This window comes from Saccostrea echinata, unplaced genomic scaffold, assembly GCF_033153115.1.
Source record: "Saccostrea echinata isolate AGI-Se365-2 ecotype Australia unplaced genomic scaffold, CSIRO_AGI_Sech_v1 ptg000033l, whole genome shotgun sequence".
NCBI lineage: Eukaryota > Metazoa > Mollusca > Bivalvia > Ostreida > Ostreidae > Saccostrea > Saccostrea echinata.
In genome coordinates this window covers 27,420,379-27,437,825 of record NW_026889782.1, presented here as the reverse complement: position 1 = coordinate 27,437,825, position 17,447 = coordinate 27,420,379, and the positions used below count along the sequence as shown (strand labels likewise).

Here is a 17,447-nt window from a genome sequence, read left to right as displayed (position 1 = left end):
CATCACCAGTGTAGAGTAATTGGATTTGATGAGATTTTGCTGGTATTGTTCCATGTCTTGTTTGGATTCGTCTATAGAGCTTGTTCTGAGACTGACAAAAAATTTGTGAGTGTGATCTCATCTCTCTCTGTATTTATACACCGATATTGCAAAAAAAATCTTATCAAAACACGTGACAATGATAATCACGTTGTGACTGTGACTATCACACGTATTTAATCAAGTTGCTACTATAAACACGTGATTATGTTGATCACTTTGTGACTGTGATTCACGTGTATAATAAAAAGGTTGATGTGTTAGAAACACGTGACTATGTTGATCACTTTGTGACTGTGATTCACGTGTATAATAAAAAGGTTGATATATAAGAAACACGTGATTATGTTGATCACGTTGTGACTGTGATTCGCATGTATAATAAGAAGGTTGATTTATTAATGTCTTAAAACACGTGCCTATGTTGATAACGTTGGGACTGTTAGGTGTTTGCACTCAAAGATAAGGTCAATGACTGTTTTAATTTTCATCCAGGTGCGAGTATGTCACTTTTTATCTTTTTTTTTCAGAGTTTGCTAAAAGTACATACTACAGATAAGCTTGGTTTGACACATGAACATGTCAGATCACGTTGTCCTTTTAAATTCACTGCTCTAATTTTCACCACAGGTACAAGTACGGGTGTCCTTTAAATTTCTTTCTGCATATATAACATCTTCTGTAATACAGGTTGAAGTGGTTTTTCGATGTGTTCAATTTTCCGTTTAAAGTGCATCCTATCTCTAGCATAGGTCATCCAAATACCACTCCGTTCTTCATATGGGATATAGAAAGTCTGTATATTATCATTGAATCGTACTTTCTTCTTATGTCCTCTAGGCATGATTATATTTCTAGGGTTTATATTTTGCAGGCATAACTTTACGTTTTATCATGTACTCTTCACTGCCCCAGCTGTCTGCAATGTCTTATCATCTGGATTTTTTCTTTAAAGTTAATGATACAGTCTTCTTTCCTATTACACCAGTTACTCTCGTGTAATGTCCACCTTTTGCTATCCTTTTTGAGTGCGCTCCAGGCTAAAATTTCCCATTTGTATTGTGTTTGTTGGCATTAAATTGTTTCTTTTTTTATGATGAATGTAGTAAAAAATATAATATTTATATCTTGGTGTCAGTGATTGTGACCTTTTTTTTATTGACTTTTTGTGGTTGACCGTGACTCTCAGGTGTTGGATGCTTTTTAAGGTTGATGTTTTTTTTAAAACACGTGACTGTAACTCACACGTGTATAGAATGACTGTGACTTCTTTGTTGGCCTTTTGGGTGTGACCTTTTAGTGACTGTGACCTCTTTGTTGACCTTTTGGGTGTGACGTCAGTATGACGTCAGTGACTGCAGGCTGACTGCCCAGTACCTTATTACTACTACTCATTCGTATTTACTAAACGGCGAACATCAACCTGAATGCGTATCTTGTGACTGTGCAATAACTATAAACTATATTCTTTTAGAATGTTCTGATTTTTCACCTGTTCGATATAAACTTTTATTAATGTGCAAACAATGCATGATCTTTTTACAAATATAAGTCCAAGTACAATTTTACAATACTTGCAAGAAACTGATTTTTATAGTAAGATATAGATATAAATATATTTTAAATAGCAATTTTATTATTATTATAAATTATACTGTTTACATATTTTTTTTAAATTTTTAAGTCCGTCGGATGGGACGTTAAATGATGCCCCGTGTCGAGGATAATAACCCCCTTGGCACGTAAAAGATCGTTTTTCTGGTTTTCGAAAAAAGAGTAGGCTCACTGGGGGCCGCCAGAGAACCCAAAATATCTTTCAATCCTGAACATAACTTTTCACCGCCGAAATATGGCTGAAATATTGCCGACTCGGCGTTAACAAAATCAATCAATCAATCAATCATCTTTTTCTTTTTTTTAAGGTTCTTATAAAGTGTATGTTTTGTAATTAATTATGGAAATTGAGAGCGACATTAATCGTGATAATAGTTTATTTTCATTAGGGATAAGCAGCCTCTGAGCAAAGAGTTTAACTTAATATAACTTTATACATGTATAACATTACTTATATAATGAGTATCACATCGATTACTTAACATATTTTTCCTTCGCCTATACTGAACTTTCAAGTCTAATAAATTACAATTAAAAAAAATATGAAATTCAATAAAATCAAAAGAAATTACAAAAAAATTAAACGACTAACATATTATGGACTTTGGGCGAATGCGTTTTAGAGTGTACGGACTCCTGACACGCAGTTTTAACCTCTCTACTTACAGGTATAAAAATATTTCCAATAAAATGATGTCTTCCCTTTTCAGATAAAAACAACTTACAAGCAACAAATGAAGTTAACTGAGAATGACAGATACAAAAAATACCTTATAGAGCAGAAAGAACGAATACAGAGAACGTATACAGAGAGAAGATCAAGAAAAATACAAGAACAAAGAGAAAAAGCAAAGGCGAGACAAAAAAAAAATACTGAGAAAAGAAAAAAGAGCAGAAGGCAGTACAGTAAAATTAAAAAATACATCTGTAACAGAGAATGCTAATCCAGTAAGAACCAGAACACAAGTAAAAAGTAAACGAAAACAATGGAGAGAAGCAAAAAGAAAATACAGAGAAAAACAATCTCCATCTCAAAAGGCCTGGTCCAAACGAAAAGACAGAGAACGTAAAAGATTAAAAAAGATGCAGAATTCTTGTAACCTCACCCCAGATTCATCACTGACTTCACTTTCACGTCAAAAGTCCAGTGTCTTTAAAAGCAAACAGTCACTTTATAATGTAACATGTAAAGCCAGAAAAGTGCAACATAGATCACCAAACAAATTTGCGTCTGTTATAAAAAATCTTGTACATCGCAGTTCACCGAGAAAAACAAAGGCAGTGAACCAACTATTAAATTTCTGTCCTGTAGATTAGTTTAAAGGAAACAATGATGAGGATCATCAGAAGCCTATGTCTGAAGATGAAGTACTGTTAAAGAATTGATGACAGAAAATGGAAACAATAACATGAGCCATACTGAGAAAGAAACTATGGAAAGTAAAACAAAGAAGGCAACAGTTGATATTCCTCAGATAAAAAAGAAGACTTGCTGTCCAAGGACTATTATAAATAAATACCGATTATCAGTTCTAACAGTCAACAAAGTAAGGAATTTTTATTTTAAAGAGGACGTTTCAACACCTCTACCACAGAGACGCTATGCAACAAAGCATGGGCCATGCCGCATAATGCTTCGTACCGCTTTTGCACAGTTAACAAAGGAAAATAGGAACAATAGAATAGGTTTCACAAAGTTTACAACTCTAAGACCGAAAAATGTGCGCCTCTTAAAAATGACTCACTGGAATTTCTGTGTGGGCACAGTTTGCCAACACATTTCTTACAAGAAAAAGGCCATGAACAAAGTCACGAAAAAGAAGATTGCCAATACAGATGAACTATTGAATATTGTTCTTTGTTCAAAAAGTGATGGACAAAGGTACCATGCACCAGATTGTATCTTCAAAATCTGTGCGAGTTGTAAAGATGTCAGTATTGAGGAAAAAATGTCTTCTTACTGTGACAGGGGTTTTTGATGTAATAAAAACACCTGCGGGTTCGATCATGTAGTTATTCCAAATTCAATAATCATAAAAGTATTGCAGTCCTGAAAATACAATTCATATTCCATTCACAATACAACAATAGTAATTTCACATTATAACAAATCATAAACATCATTACATTTCATCTGGAGAACTAAAGAGTTATTCCCCTTGATTCAGAGTTTTATAAAATACAATGAAATACATGTATAACTGATATTAAACATGCATATAGACAATTGTTTATTTATATTGAATTATAATGAATAGATTATTAAATTTCATATTTACAATTCTCAGAATAAAATAGTAAACCTCGATTGTATTTCAAAATATATAAATTTGTTCCTATTTGTGGAATAGAGCTGACTCCTTCTTTTGATGTCAAACAAAGTATTAATAAACTAGAGCAAAGCTCGTTGCAAAGCAACGAGTAGGTCTTCCGTCGAGACTGCGTGATACAAGCCTCCTGAAAGACCTTGGGTTATGGTCAAACACAGCCTCAATTTACTAGTGTCAAGTATGAATTCCTTAAGTTTTCTAATTGCAAGATATGGGCTTGATAGTTGTATCTGTTACCAAATCAATACTTGACAAATGTGACCTTTGGTTACGGTCATGACTCTTCTCTTGTAAGTAGTTATTTTTGTGTGTTGAATTTACTTCAAGTTTCTTACTGTTTGAAAGTTATGGACTTTTAAACAGGTCGAGACTACTAAATTTTTTGACGTCAGCATAATTTGCACGTAAATTAGCTATTTGTTTACTTTACCGACTGTTGCATGAGTCGCGAGGTATTATGAGCTACTGCAAGTATCAATACGAACTCGGTTGTAGTGAATATAATGGGCAACTTGAATTGCACGGTATTTATAGCAACTATTAATCATCTAAAACAACTCAGATATTAAATGTGAGCATGGAATTGTGTCTTCGGAATATAATCTTTCAAATTCAGCCTTATAATGTGAAAAAGAAGCTTTATGGTTTTTTCGATGACCAAGTAAATATTGTGCAGTAAATCGACGAAAACCACGTCGCTTTTGAATCATAAACACAAGGTGGACCGTCATGCTTTGCGACTCATTCAATTGATTGGAGAATGGATTTGACAAAAACATTGCTACGTGTTGAAAAGTGCTTTCTATTAAAGGTAGTACCTGACCTGTTATAGGATTTGTACCTTTTACTTTTATGGGAATGAAGAACAAAATCATAATGAATTCTGTATATGAGAAGGCAATTTATTGTTTATCTCATTCATAACATTCAGCATGAGAATGGTATGAAGAAACATAAAGATATATAATGCAACACATGTATAACTATCAAACTATCATAGAAGTTCAGACTTAGAGATATTTGTACATAGCATCATTTCAAGCCACTCCAAGGTTTTCCTTTGGTGAGCATTTAACTTTTAATTTAAAAACTGTGTTATTGATTTGCAAGATATGATGAAAATGGTACCATTTTGAAGTACAGAATGATACTCATGGAAAAATCTGACAGAAGTAAATGAAAATGATCTATTTTTGGAGTATTACTCTTGTGTTTTCATCCTGAAGTGGGTTGTCAATTATCTTGTTCAATATTAACACTAAAGAAATGGAAAAACTTGGAATGGTCTTATCGTATGAATATTGCAGATTCATAACAAATTGCAGTCTTACTTTTAGATGATAAACAAGTAAGTTAGTTTCAGAGATACATCTCTTTTTAAGTTCAAACACAAACATTGAGGTACTATTATTTCCTAAGCATCTAAAGATCTACTGTAATATATTATGTCAATAATTCAACCATTCGTTGATGGAGGATATAAGAAAGCAGCAGTCTATGTACATGGAATGGTGTGATGAAAACATTCAGCACTAATGAAATCATTAACTAAAAAGCTATTCTATTAAAATGTTAAGCTATAGGCCTAAGTGGAATGTATGATAATACCACAATCTAAATGCTATTCTAATAAAAAGTGAGACTTAAAGTGGATTGACTTTGTGAATGTGGATGAAATGGAAAAATACATATGCGCTGACTTCATAACTTGATTATCAGATGAACAGTAACAGTTTGTGTTGAATTGTTACTAGTTGGGATATAAACATGAATCTATACAATATTATTTGTTATCATAAAGGACAATCTTTCATAAAATGTTATTTTTATAGCAGAGGGCAAGTAGTTTCAGAGTTGTACACATGAGAGTTTATGGATCAAGGTGACTTTCTGAGTATGGTGTATTTAATGATCTAAAATAAAAAAAAAAAATATGCTTTCTATTTGACAACTATTGATAACCTTAAGTCTCTGATAGACTGTAGCTCTACTGATTTTTACTTCTAACAAAGAATTAGGAATGAGGTATTTGGATTGGACACTTTGCAATAGCAATAAATGGAATTATATTTCTTAGTATATTCAATTTACCAAATTATTATGAAATCAGACAGAAATTGTAGGAGGAGTAGTGCTTTAAAGGCATTTTACAAAAAATTCTCATTTTAGTAACCATGGCATCATCATGAGAAACCAATGCACTGAATTATGTATCTCGAAGGAATCTATTTGTGTGCATAGTAAGATTAAAATGTGACCAAAGCTGTAGGAGGAGTAATGTTTTCAATAATTGTTTACAGACAGATGGACAGACAGGTAGCAGACAGGCAGTGGACACCTTACTATTGCATAAGCTCTTTAGGTATCTAACCAGTAGAGCTAGAAAGTTCATTTGAAAAAGGTTACATTCAGAGAGTTATCATACATGTTTTAACAGGAAATGTTGCACACTGTTGAGAAGTCCAAGTTGAGTGATACATCTAATATGATCCAGTGATCATTATAAACAATATGTTCCTGAATTGCATAGTTCTAGTTACAGTATCTGCATACAAAATCTACACATCCACATCTTCCTTTCTGTCACTAGTTACAGGATAAGGGCATCAACAACATTTTCAAGCTGGACTTCTTCTCTGAAAAAAAAGGGAAATCATATTGAAATTCTAATTTTGTAATACCAATTAATTTTGTATCAAAACACAGAATATTACCATTTGGAAGACTTTCTAATCAATCATTAATATACATATAAACATTGTGTAGAACTTGATGAGTAATGGTGTATACAATGTGTTAATGGTGCTCATTTATCACATGAGTCGAATGATTTTGTTAGATATGGAGAAATCAAATTTTAAAATGGATCATTTCTAACCACATCAAAATATAAGGCGGGGGGGGGGGGGGGGGGGGTTGAGTATAATGTTTAAAATTTTGAATTTTTATCCTTCAAATTTCGTATAAAATGAAATTTGAGATGAAAAATTTGCACAAGTTGGGAAAACGAATTTAACAACCAATTTGTGTGTGTGTGTGTGTTTCCTTTGTTTTTGTTTTGTTTGTTTTTTAACGACCCTCTCAATAATTTTTCATTGTACTGAGAGGGCACCACTTGCCGGTGAAGATCTACAAATTTTGACCTTTAATTGGCACTCAGGGCCTTTGAGCAGTGAAGGATCTTTTTCCTACAAGCACCTACTGCGACACAGGACCTCGGTTTATACAGTGTCATCTGAAGGGCCAGTCTCCATGTCACACCGTGGGATTTGAAACTGTGACATGTTTTTGTTTTGGATAGATGGAATGGTGTCTAGTATAGATTACATTTTCATTGTGTGTACAATTATTAGATTTGTATAAATGTGATTTTCAGATGGAATTCTATTCTTAGACATTATGCACATAAGAGTTTTTACTGCAAGTCCCTGATTAAACTGTAGCTCTTATGTAATGGAATCATGATGTAGATGGAGAAAGGAAGATGTACCTGACTTAAGACTAAATAGCAATGGCAATATCTATGAAATGGAATCACTATCCATTGTTCACAATTTACTTTTGGCCTGGTAATATTATATTTTTGTATGTTTTAACCATTAACAAAAATCTTATAAGAACAATAACAACATTTGTAATGGACTAAACCAGTGTTATTACAGTGTGTTTGCTGTTTTGGATTAATGTGATAATATTGAGGGGAAATATGAGAATTGTTATATGGTGAATTGCTTTTGAGGGATTTCTCTAATATTTGAAACTTTCTTATGTTGCATGTACATCATTTAGTACAAACTCAGAAAAGGTAATCTGCAAAGGAGAACATTTGAGTTTTTTGACAAAGCTATAAATCTGAGTGAATGATTCTTACATGGATGTTATAACACTCCTCCTTTTCTTTCCCTGGACATGTTTATCTTCTGTGAAGATTTGGCCTGGAAAGATGTCTTGTAGCTGGTCCTTGGTGCAAGTGAGAAGTTCATCGTCAATCAGTATGGACGTGTTGGATCTAGAATATATGTAAGCAGTTAGATTGTAAGTTGTGGATTTCATTTATCTTCTCCAGGAAAGTTACTATATGCAAGCAATATGTCTTCTGAACCTTATGGTCTACTGTTACACTTCATTATAATCTTTTTCTATCTGCATTCAATCATAGAATGTAACTTGCAGAAGGGGGGGGGGGGAGGGCTTGAACAAACTTTAAACTTTTAACTGAAGATCTTTGTACATTAAGATGACCGGTCCAGGGTTCGACATTAACGCTTGTCCGCTTGTCCGGTATCAGTGAATAAAAAATACGGACAAGTGAATATTGCTGGGCACTTGTCCGATGGACAAGTGCATTTTTATGTAAAGAAGTCTCTTAATATTTAAAAGAATGACTGTTGAAAGTTTAACGGTACTTTAAGAAACAGCACATAAAAACTGAACTTCGATCCCGATATAGATCGCTATGTAATCGAGTACACTTGATCGGGATCGAAGTTCACTAATTGCATGCAACTGCAAAGGCATGGAACTGACGAAGTTTGGATTCTGTTTTTTTTGTTGACAGCATTTATGTTGTCAAGACAGAAAGTCTAGATAAAATTTTGTTTTATGTGTTTGTTGTATTTATAAATAACATCATGCACATGTAATGGACTTTATTTTTAGTTTTTCGGTTAAGTATTTATCTTTACTGCAATTTTTCGGACAAGTGAAGTTGAAGTTCGGACAAGTAAATGTCTTGGTCACTTGCCCGAATGGACAAGTAGGAAAAAAAGTTAATGTCGAGCCCTGTTGTCAGTGTTTTAAATGGTTTTGAATATTTTAAAGATTTTCTTTTGCCTTTAAAAAACTTTGACCTTTTATCTTCCCCATACTCTATTCCAGGGTTAATCATATGAACAAGTTTAAATATAACCTGCCTGTGAATGCTTCCACTTTAATATGAGCAATGATGTATTGTTCTGAAAAGATTTTTCCTATATATTTCTCTGTATTCTGATGATAAATTTCATCGCCCATTGCAGCCCATCTGTACACCCTAAGGTCATGATTTGAACTATTATTATCAACACAACCTGTGAATGGTTCCTTATTATAATTATGTAAAACCTTGGTTTTGGTGTTCTTCTCATGATTTTTCAAAAGGTTATCCCTATGTATTACTTACGTTTAACTGGCCCATTGTGGCCCCTCACAAATCCCCGGGGGTTATGATTCAACAAACTTTGAATGTATGAAACATGATGAATGCTTTCATATAAATTTGACCAATCATGGATTTGTTGTGTTTGAGGTAAAGATTTTAAGATTTTTCCTATATATTTTCATGTTATTGTTGATCATCCATTGTGGCCTCACCCTGCCTCCGAAGGGATATGATCTGAACACACTGAAATTGACACTGTTTGAGGATGGTTTTATATATGATTTAGCGTAGTTTGATTCTTGCTGAGAAGAAAAATTTCTAAATTCAGGGGAACTTAGAGCTCTGATCAGAGTTTTGTAGTACAAAAGAAGGGATGGCTTTAATGAATTGGAATTTCAAAGCTGGAGTCAATTTGATGTTAAACAGTGTTTTAATTATTAATTAATTGTCCATCATATTTAACAGTACAATTTTCATTTTTAATTACGTAAAGTTGTCCATCACATAATAAGTGAAATAACCAAATACTCAAAGATTGCATTCAAAAGTGTTACAATTTTTGCATCATAAAAATATTTTTCAGAAGGAAAAAATATTAACTACTTACTCATCAAAAGAGGCAGCTTGAATGAAACCTGCAAAGGTGTCCTCAATGTCTACATTCTGTAAGAAATTATTCAATCCGAATTATGTCTATGGAATCATATATTACAGATGATATTTAATTGTCATTTTATATTTTTATTAGCCATTCAGATTTCTGAAGATTACTTTATCATTGAACTGAAAACTGAATTCAAGTAAGAGAAATCGCTGTACAGCATACCTGTACTTCAGTGCCTCCAGAGGAGTTTAGAGATCTCTTGCCCTGATACACATCAACATGGAGGCATGTAATGGCAATGGAAGATCCCTCGTGCACTGGGGTTTCAGCCAGTGCCCCCCACAACTTAATCTCCATGGAAGCATTTCCATCAGTGAGGGTGACGATCTTCCTTTGAGTTTCATTTGTGCGTATTATGCTCGATACCTACAACATTGTTTAAAGGATTAGATATACTTCCTTACAGAATTGATGTCCTGACTACATAGCAAGTTCTAAGCAAATTTCTCTATATAAGGCCATGATAAGAGAAATCCTAAATTCTCATTCAAATTCTTTGAGAAATCCAGACAGGTGGGTGGATTTTATATATTTTCCAATATGCAAATTTTTTGTTGACCTGATCAATCAGTGCAGATTTATCTATAATGCTCAAATAGAAGTCATAGCAGAAGTTTGTTTTGAAAAATAAGTGTATCTCTTAATGCACATCATTAACAAAATGATGATTTCATTGCTTAATACATATTAAAGCAATTATCATCTCTATGATCTTGTCAGAAATATTTGAACCAAGACCAAATTCAAGAAACTTGACCTGTATTTTTTGTTGAAAATTATGTTTGAGTGATTTTTTTTAGATATTGTAGAAAAATTGAAAGTTTATCATTGGAGGTCTGAATTTTTACTACCAGTATTTATCTTTTATTATAATATGAGAGTTTTCAAATATGGAAATGTACCACATACTTAGCAGAAGTTTGTACTCTTAAAATAAGAAATATAAAAAAAAAATCCCTATCACACTTAAGTGATGAATTCAAAATCCAACAGCAAGGCAAGTAATTTTTTTTATGTAACATATTAAAAATAAAATTTACTCTCTTTTCTTAACACTTTGTCACAAGATGTGACATTGTGTAGTTGAGATGTCATACTGCTAAAAAATAGCAATTGTGTGCTTGAAAGCAATATATAAAATTAATTTTCACGGAATTTTTTTTTTTTTGGTAGAGATTGGCAAGTTTTAGGTTTGGTATTACTCTATCTAATGATAGACCGGAAAGTTTTCTTTTTTTTTTTATACTAATTTTGATATTTTTTTTACTCTGTGACAGGATATGACTTTGGTATCCTTTCACACTGTGACAGATTTTCAGTATTTCACTTTTGGAAATCTAATACCTGTAAGACATATTTTTAGTAGATTCCAAACCTTTGTTCCTTCTTTAATTTAAATGATTATCATGGTACAAAATGTACTGATAAATTTTAGATTACAGAAAATTGAGAAAGGGGGATAACTGTTTTTTTTTTGTCTTTTTCTTAACATGAAAAAGATGCAAGTACTGGTCATGTCACTTCCTGTATGAATCAAGCACAATACTAGTATTTTGTGGGCAGCATAATGGAAACATTATCATGAAATTGGTCTATTAATGCATTTTATAAATATGATGTGGGCTCCTAATGTATGAATTTTGTATTGTCAGATGATTTTACTGTATAGTTTCCCTTTATTGAACTAGATGTATTGATATTCCTGATTATGTGACATGGCTTAACTATTAATTTCAAGTGAGAATGGATGCAACTTTTTTAATATTATGTTTGGGGGATGGTTAAATAAACAGAATTTGAAAGCTATTTAAGGAATGTATTTTTTTTAATTTTAATTTTTATTTTTTTTTTTAAATTTTTGTCCAAGGTATTGGTGTGTAAATTGCACAGATTAATGTCATGTAGGCATATTTCATGAAGTGTGCTAGCCTTCAACCTGAATCTATTATGTTTTCTTATATGTTATTTCTTTGTTCTATTAAACCAAGCTCAGTCTTGTGGAAATAGGATGATAAAAATAGAATAGAACTTACACTGGAGACTTCTCCCTTTACAGAAATTCTTTCTTTGTTGTTAAGAGATCCAATTCTACCCAACTCATCAATGACTGGTGGGTTCTGGAAGTTGTCTATGACTACATCCACCAAATTCTCTGGTTTCCTTGTGTGCATAACCTGTAATAACCCAGTATGATATTCGTTAAGGATTGACCTTCTTAATATATAATACAGGTTAATGAACAGGTATTTTAGAGAAATTTTTATTTACAATTATCAGAATTCCTTCTTAAAGTTGTTTCCTATTCAATCGAGAGGCTAAATGAAGGGTCCTTACACTATACTAAGCATGATACAGCAATGTAAAGATTCCATTGAATTACAAACTAAATCAAAATGATAAACTAAGTGTTGAAGCCATGTTGCCCAAAAGCAAGAAACAGGATGATTAAGGATTGACCATTCTTAGTACTCAGTTACAAAGCTTAGCAAATGTATTATGTGCAAAAAATGGGAAATTATCAAATTTTCCCTGGACGATGAGAAATATTGGTAATTGGCAGAAATAATAATTTATTGCCAGGAAATACACTGAAATTAGAAATTGGTATATTATAAATTCACAATGTTTCTTGGGGTATAAATATGTAGTACACCTGATTTGCTAAGATATGTACCTGGTATCACTGCCTGTGATTTATAAATTTTTGATTTCTAAGTAATTCATTTTATATCAAATCATAACTCAGTACTTTTATATTCCATTCAAGCGGGTCTCTGTTTCAAGCTCGAGTTAGATGTAGTCTTAATAATGGTTTATGAAATTATGAACCCAATTTGGTTTTTATGTAACTGAAGATGTAAGGAGATTGTTACATGTAGTCTGTAATGGTGTAAATATTTAACCTAAGTAGGACTGTTTCAGGTCTAAATGAGCTGCTAATTTACTAATTATCTCTCAAAACAGGAGCACAAAACTGTCCAGATGAATTTAAACAGCATGATTGATTGTAATAACTACAGTGTTTAAATGGAAGGATAAAACAAGTTTGTTTTGCTCTTGAATTTATAACAAAAAAAACTTAATAATTCTACAGAAGGAATTTGAATTGGAAAAATTCAGTTTTGTTAAATAAGAATATAGATAAATGTACTAACAGCTATATATTTTTTTTTTTACTGGGTATGGATGGAACAGCAGGTAATATTAAAATTTCATGGAATTAATGAAATGTGTTGCTTATGATCTATTATACAGTTATTGAATGGGTACGAGGGATATGGCAAATTTATGGTTCACTAGGGGTGGAAACTATTTCCCGAGGTGGCAAAGGTGCCGTGGAAAATTGTTTCCTGTTGAGGGGTCAGTGGTTTTTGAATAGAAGTCGAAAATGTGAACAGTTAATTACAGATGGATGCAGGACAATATGTGATTGGAAAAGCTCTTTAAAGCCTATGGTAATTGTGAGCCCTAAGCCAATTTTAAGAAGTAAACATTTGCATGTAATTGCAAAATTGCACCTTATGTATTTATATTTATTATAAATTGAACTTTTTGAATTTTTTTCCTCTCCTGTAATTGATTTTCAATTTCTGAAGATACATTGTCCATTTTGAACAGTAATTTCTAAGGTTCCATCGTTTTAAATGGAATGGTGGTTTATACATATTAACAATTTTAAAGCAGAATGAGTGTTATAATGATTTTAGAAAGGTCAAACTTACTACTGATTGCTGGCCAATTTTAACTGTGCCATCCTGCAATGTAATAACTTTTAGAACAACATAGTTCTGGCTGGCCTTGATGGTGTTAAGGTGTTTCTCGTGTATCACCAGTGTCTTCACTGTCCTGTATGCTGTGTCTGATGACACAATGTAGGTGGTTCCAAACTGCGTCCCATTTCCATATCTCCTGAGCAGGACATTCTCGAGGACATGTATGGTTATTGGTGGGGGGCCCTTAGAAATGAATATAATTATTAATGTGACATTCTTTTATGTTTTATTTTGCAATTAACAGGGCTTGTCATTAACTTTTACAAGTACTAGACCTTTTTACAGTGATGGCGGTTTACAGTCAGGGATATAAGAAATTTTCATCACAAGTTTTAAATTATTTCCTTAAAAGACTGAAATGGGTGTTTAACTCAGACTGTGTTTAACTGCTATTTTGTCTTCTTCACATACTTTTTACATGACCTGATCACTCATATACTAGACTGGGTCATTCAGACATGCCTTAGTGACAAACCCTGGTTAATCTAATGAGAGGCCCATGGGCCACATTTTTCACCTGAGCACATTGGCTCGGAAAAAGTACCAATCAGTCCAGTATTAAAAGTTTACATGGAGGGGGGGGGGGGGGCTTGAATTTTAAACTTTGCATATTAACTAATGGTCTTGTTGTTCTTAAGTGGATTTTTTTAAGAGTGTTCTCTACATATTGCTTTGTAAATACTTAATCCCCAATTGTGGCCCCTTCATACCTCTAATGGATCATGATTTGAACAAACTTGAATCTACATTACTAGATGATGCTTCCATATAAATATGACTAATCATGGCTAATCATGAAAGGAAGATTTTTTCCTATGTATTCCTATATAAAACTCTGATCCCCCATTGTGACCCCACTCTACCTCCTGGGGTCATAATTTCAACAAATTTGAATCTTAACTTCCTAAGAATGCTTCCATATCAGTATGACTAAACATGTCTGCTGTTCTTCAGAAGAGAATTTTTCAAGTTTTTTCCTATATATTCTAAGACTGATGCATAACTTTGATCCCTGATTATGGTCCCTCTCTACCCTGAGGGGATCATGATTTGAACAAACTTGAGTCTATGCTACCTGAGGATGCTTACATATAAATATGAGTAATTATGTCTTAGCTGTTCTTGAGAAGAAGATTTTTAAAGATATTTTCCAATGCATTCCTGTGTTAACTTTTAATCCCACATAGTGGCCCCAAGAGTCATGATTTAAACAAAGAATCTACAGCACAAGAGCATGCTTTCATATCAATATGGCAGAACAGGGCTTTGTTGTGCTTGAGAAAAAGATTTTTTTTTGTATGAATTCCTGTGTATAACTTTAATCCCCCATTATGACCTCACCCTAACCCCGGGGTTCACGATTTAAAGGAACTTGAATGTACACTATGTAATAAAGGTTTTCTAAGTTTCAACTTTTTGGCCTAGTGGTTCTCGAGAGAAAGATTTTTTCACTATTCTTAACTACTCCTCTTGAATGAGGACATGGCCCTTCATTTGAACTAACTTGAATCCCCTTCACCCATGAATGCTTTGAGGCAGGTTTGGTTGGAATTGACCCAGTGGTTCTGGATAAGAAGTCAAAGTGAAAAGTTTAAAGACAGATGGGCAGACAGATTGAACTGCAAACAGAACATGATCAGATTCAGAAAAGTTCACTTGAGCTTTCAGCTCAGGTGTGCTAAAAATTTAATTTTGTCTGATAGTTGGAAGACAGAATGTGTTTGGTATTTCTAGTTCTCTTTAAATGGGCTATGGATGCGAGTTCTTCAGCTACATGTATCTGTATTTCTTTAGACTGCAGTTAAGGATCGAATGGAAATACTGAAAGGTCTCTCACACCACTTCTCGGAACCTGGGCGGGGCTGTAAAGATTGGGGAGGAAATAGGCAAACTGTTGGGGTCTTTGGTTATAAAAACGGTACCATTTTCCTATTGGAATGTCTTCATTCTTGAATTTGTCACTCCCCCAAACATTAAAGATATGACATAACCATGGAAAGAGAACTTGCTTGATCAAAAGGGATTTTAAAATAGAATCAACTTTCATTAAGTTTTGTTTAAACATATTTTTTAGTCTGTGTTTTACCTGTTCCAATTTTAATTGCATGTCTGTGAATGCTTGATTGAAACTTCTTTTACAAGGCACCAGTTCCTATTACTATTTGGCGAGTATGAAGAATTTCCTAATGTATACTTGTTAGCAGTTTCTTTTTGTACATTTTGGTTGATATGACAAGAAATATGAATGTGAGACATATTTCTATGAATAATGAATATGAAGAACAATAATGCTGCCAACTTGTAACCAGTGGGCAAGCAACACTGTTCTGCATGCAGAAGGGAAATTGGACAAGTTTTTGAGTGTCAGACACCTCATCCTATGAACATTAAGGCCCATGGACATCTTAGCACATGATTTGAAAATACTAGTATTTTTATTGGTTTCAATTCTAAATTGATGAATTCTAATTCTCTCTCAACTTCTGAATGAGAAAGAAAGATATGGCTTTTGTATTTCACATGTACATGATTTATAAGAATACCTTTTCAATCATGCTATGATTTTTAACCTTACAATTTTTACCTATAATTTTGACCCACTTTACAAATATTTGAACAAGCCTTAACCTTTAGGTCATAAATTTTGAATGATGGTAGAAGATAGGGCTTACATATTTTTCTTGAAATTATATGTGACCTGATCTCTCCAAAATTATAGGATATGATTTCTGGCTCCATGACTTTGAACTTCATCTTGAAACATGATTTTCTTCTCAAAAATTTTGATATTGGTTATAACTTTCGAGTGAAAAATTGATCAAGTTTTTTTTTTATTTTGACATATGCATTACGTTAGGGTTAATGTATGAATAGCACTCCATTCTTAAAAAGTGATGGAGCCGATGCCCAGAAGGGGCTGAGGTCCACAATGTCTTTATGGAATGGAGTGCTTTGAGTATATTAACCTACATAAAATCTATCATTTGAAATTCTTGTAATAATTTTTTGTTAATATATGATGAAGAATGTAAGATTTTTAATATATTTTTAACATATTAATATTTTAATTTATATATACATCTATCGAGAGAATAAGGCTAAGAAAGTGTACAGAATTTATTTAATTAAATCTGTTGACTCATCAGCTGAAAGTAGCATGGTACGAAGGTCTTGGAATCTGCTCGATTCTCAGCTGTACTACATTAATTTTCTTTATATGAAAAACAAACTTATTAAAAATTTTTAAGTTCTTTCCTCTGTTAAGTGTTATTTTATAGCTTGGTAGAGGGACATTTGCAAAAAAAAGAAAGAAAGAAAAAACAAAAAAAAAACCAGGGCATTAAGTCTACTCATTTTTTATCTTAAAGGGTTTTCGAATTATCAATACTTTATCTGAAGTTTGTAGTAAAATTTCATTTCAAAGAATTTTCAAGATAGTTGACCAGACTTTCACAATTCTTTTTTGGGACTAAGGACGAGACTGTAAAAACTGGGAAAATTAGTGATCTTCTGGGGAACTTTGGTAAAATCATAACTTAGTCATTATCCATTAATTTCATTATGCATTAAGTTTCCAGTGCTTGTTATCAACTAAATGTCTGTTTTTTTAGTATAAAGAGATGTGGATTTTAAGTTTAGTACCTTCAAATCTTACTAAATGTTATTTTAATGTTTGGGGTTGTGACATAACACAATCAGCTGGGAATTTTTTTTTTGGACGAGCCTTAAAGTAACTGCTGAAAACACTGCCACTCAATAATGTAATGAATTATACATTGATTTCAAATTATTTTACATAGGTGAGATTATTGATCTATTTTTCATACTGAACAATATCAAAAAATCAGAGCTCTATATTGTGCAGTGTATAGGGGCTCTGAAGTGGG

General features: G+C 32.8%; 1 protein-coding gene and 1 long non-coding RNA gene across 2 annotated transcripts in view; both read right to left on the bottom strand.

Moving 5' to 3' along the window:
- LOC133198813 (uncharacterized) overlaps positions 1-17,447 on the bottom strand; it is an 801,505-nt gene that overhangs the window by 156,862 nt on the left and 627,196 nt on the right. The window lies entirely within an intron of this gene.
- LOC133199187 (uncharacterized) lies at positions 6,574-15,667 on the bottom strand. Its single transcript, XM_061335037.1, has 7 exons — positions 15,647-15,667; positions 13,510-13,743; positions 11,821-11,961; positions 9,950-10,153; positions 9,731-9,786; positions 7,855-7,992; positions 6,574-6,619 (listed from the first exon to the last, which is right to left on the bottom strand). The coding sequence occupies exons 1-7, from the start codon at positions 15,665-15,667 to the stop codon at positions 6,574-6,576; spliced, it is 840 nt and encodes a 279-aa protein (XP_061191021.1).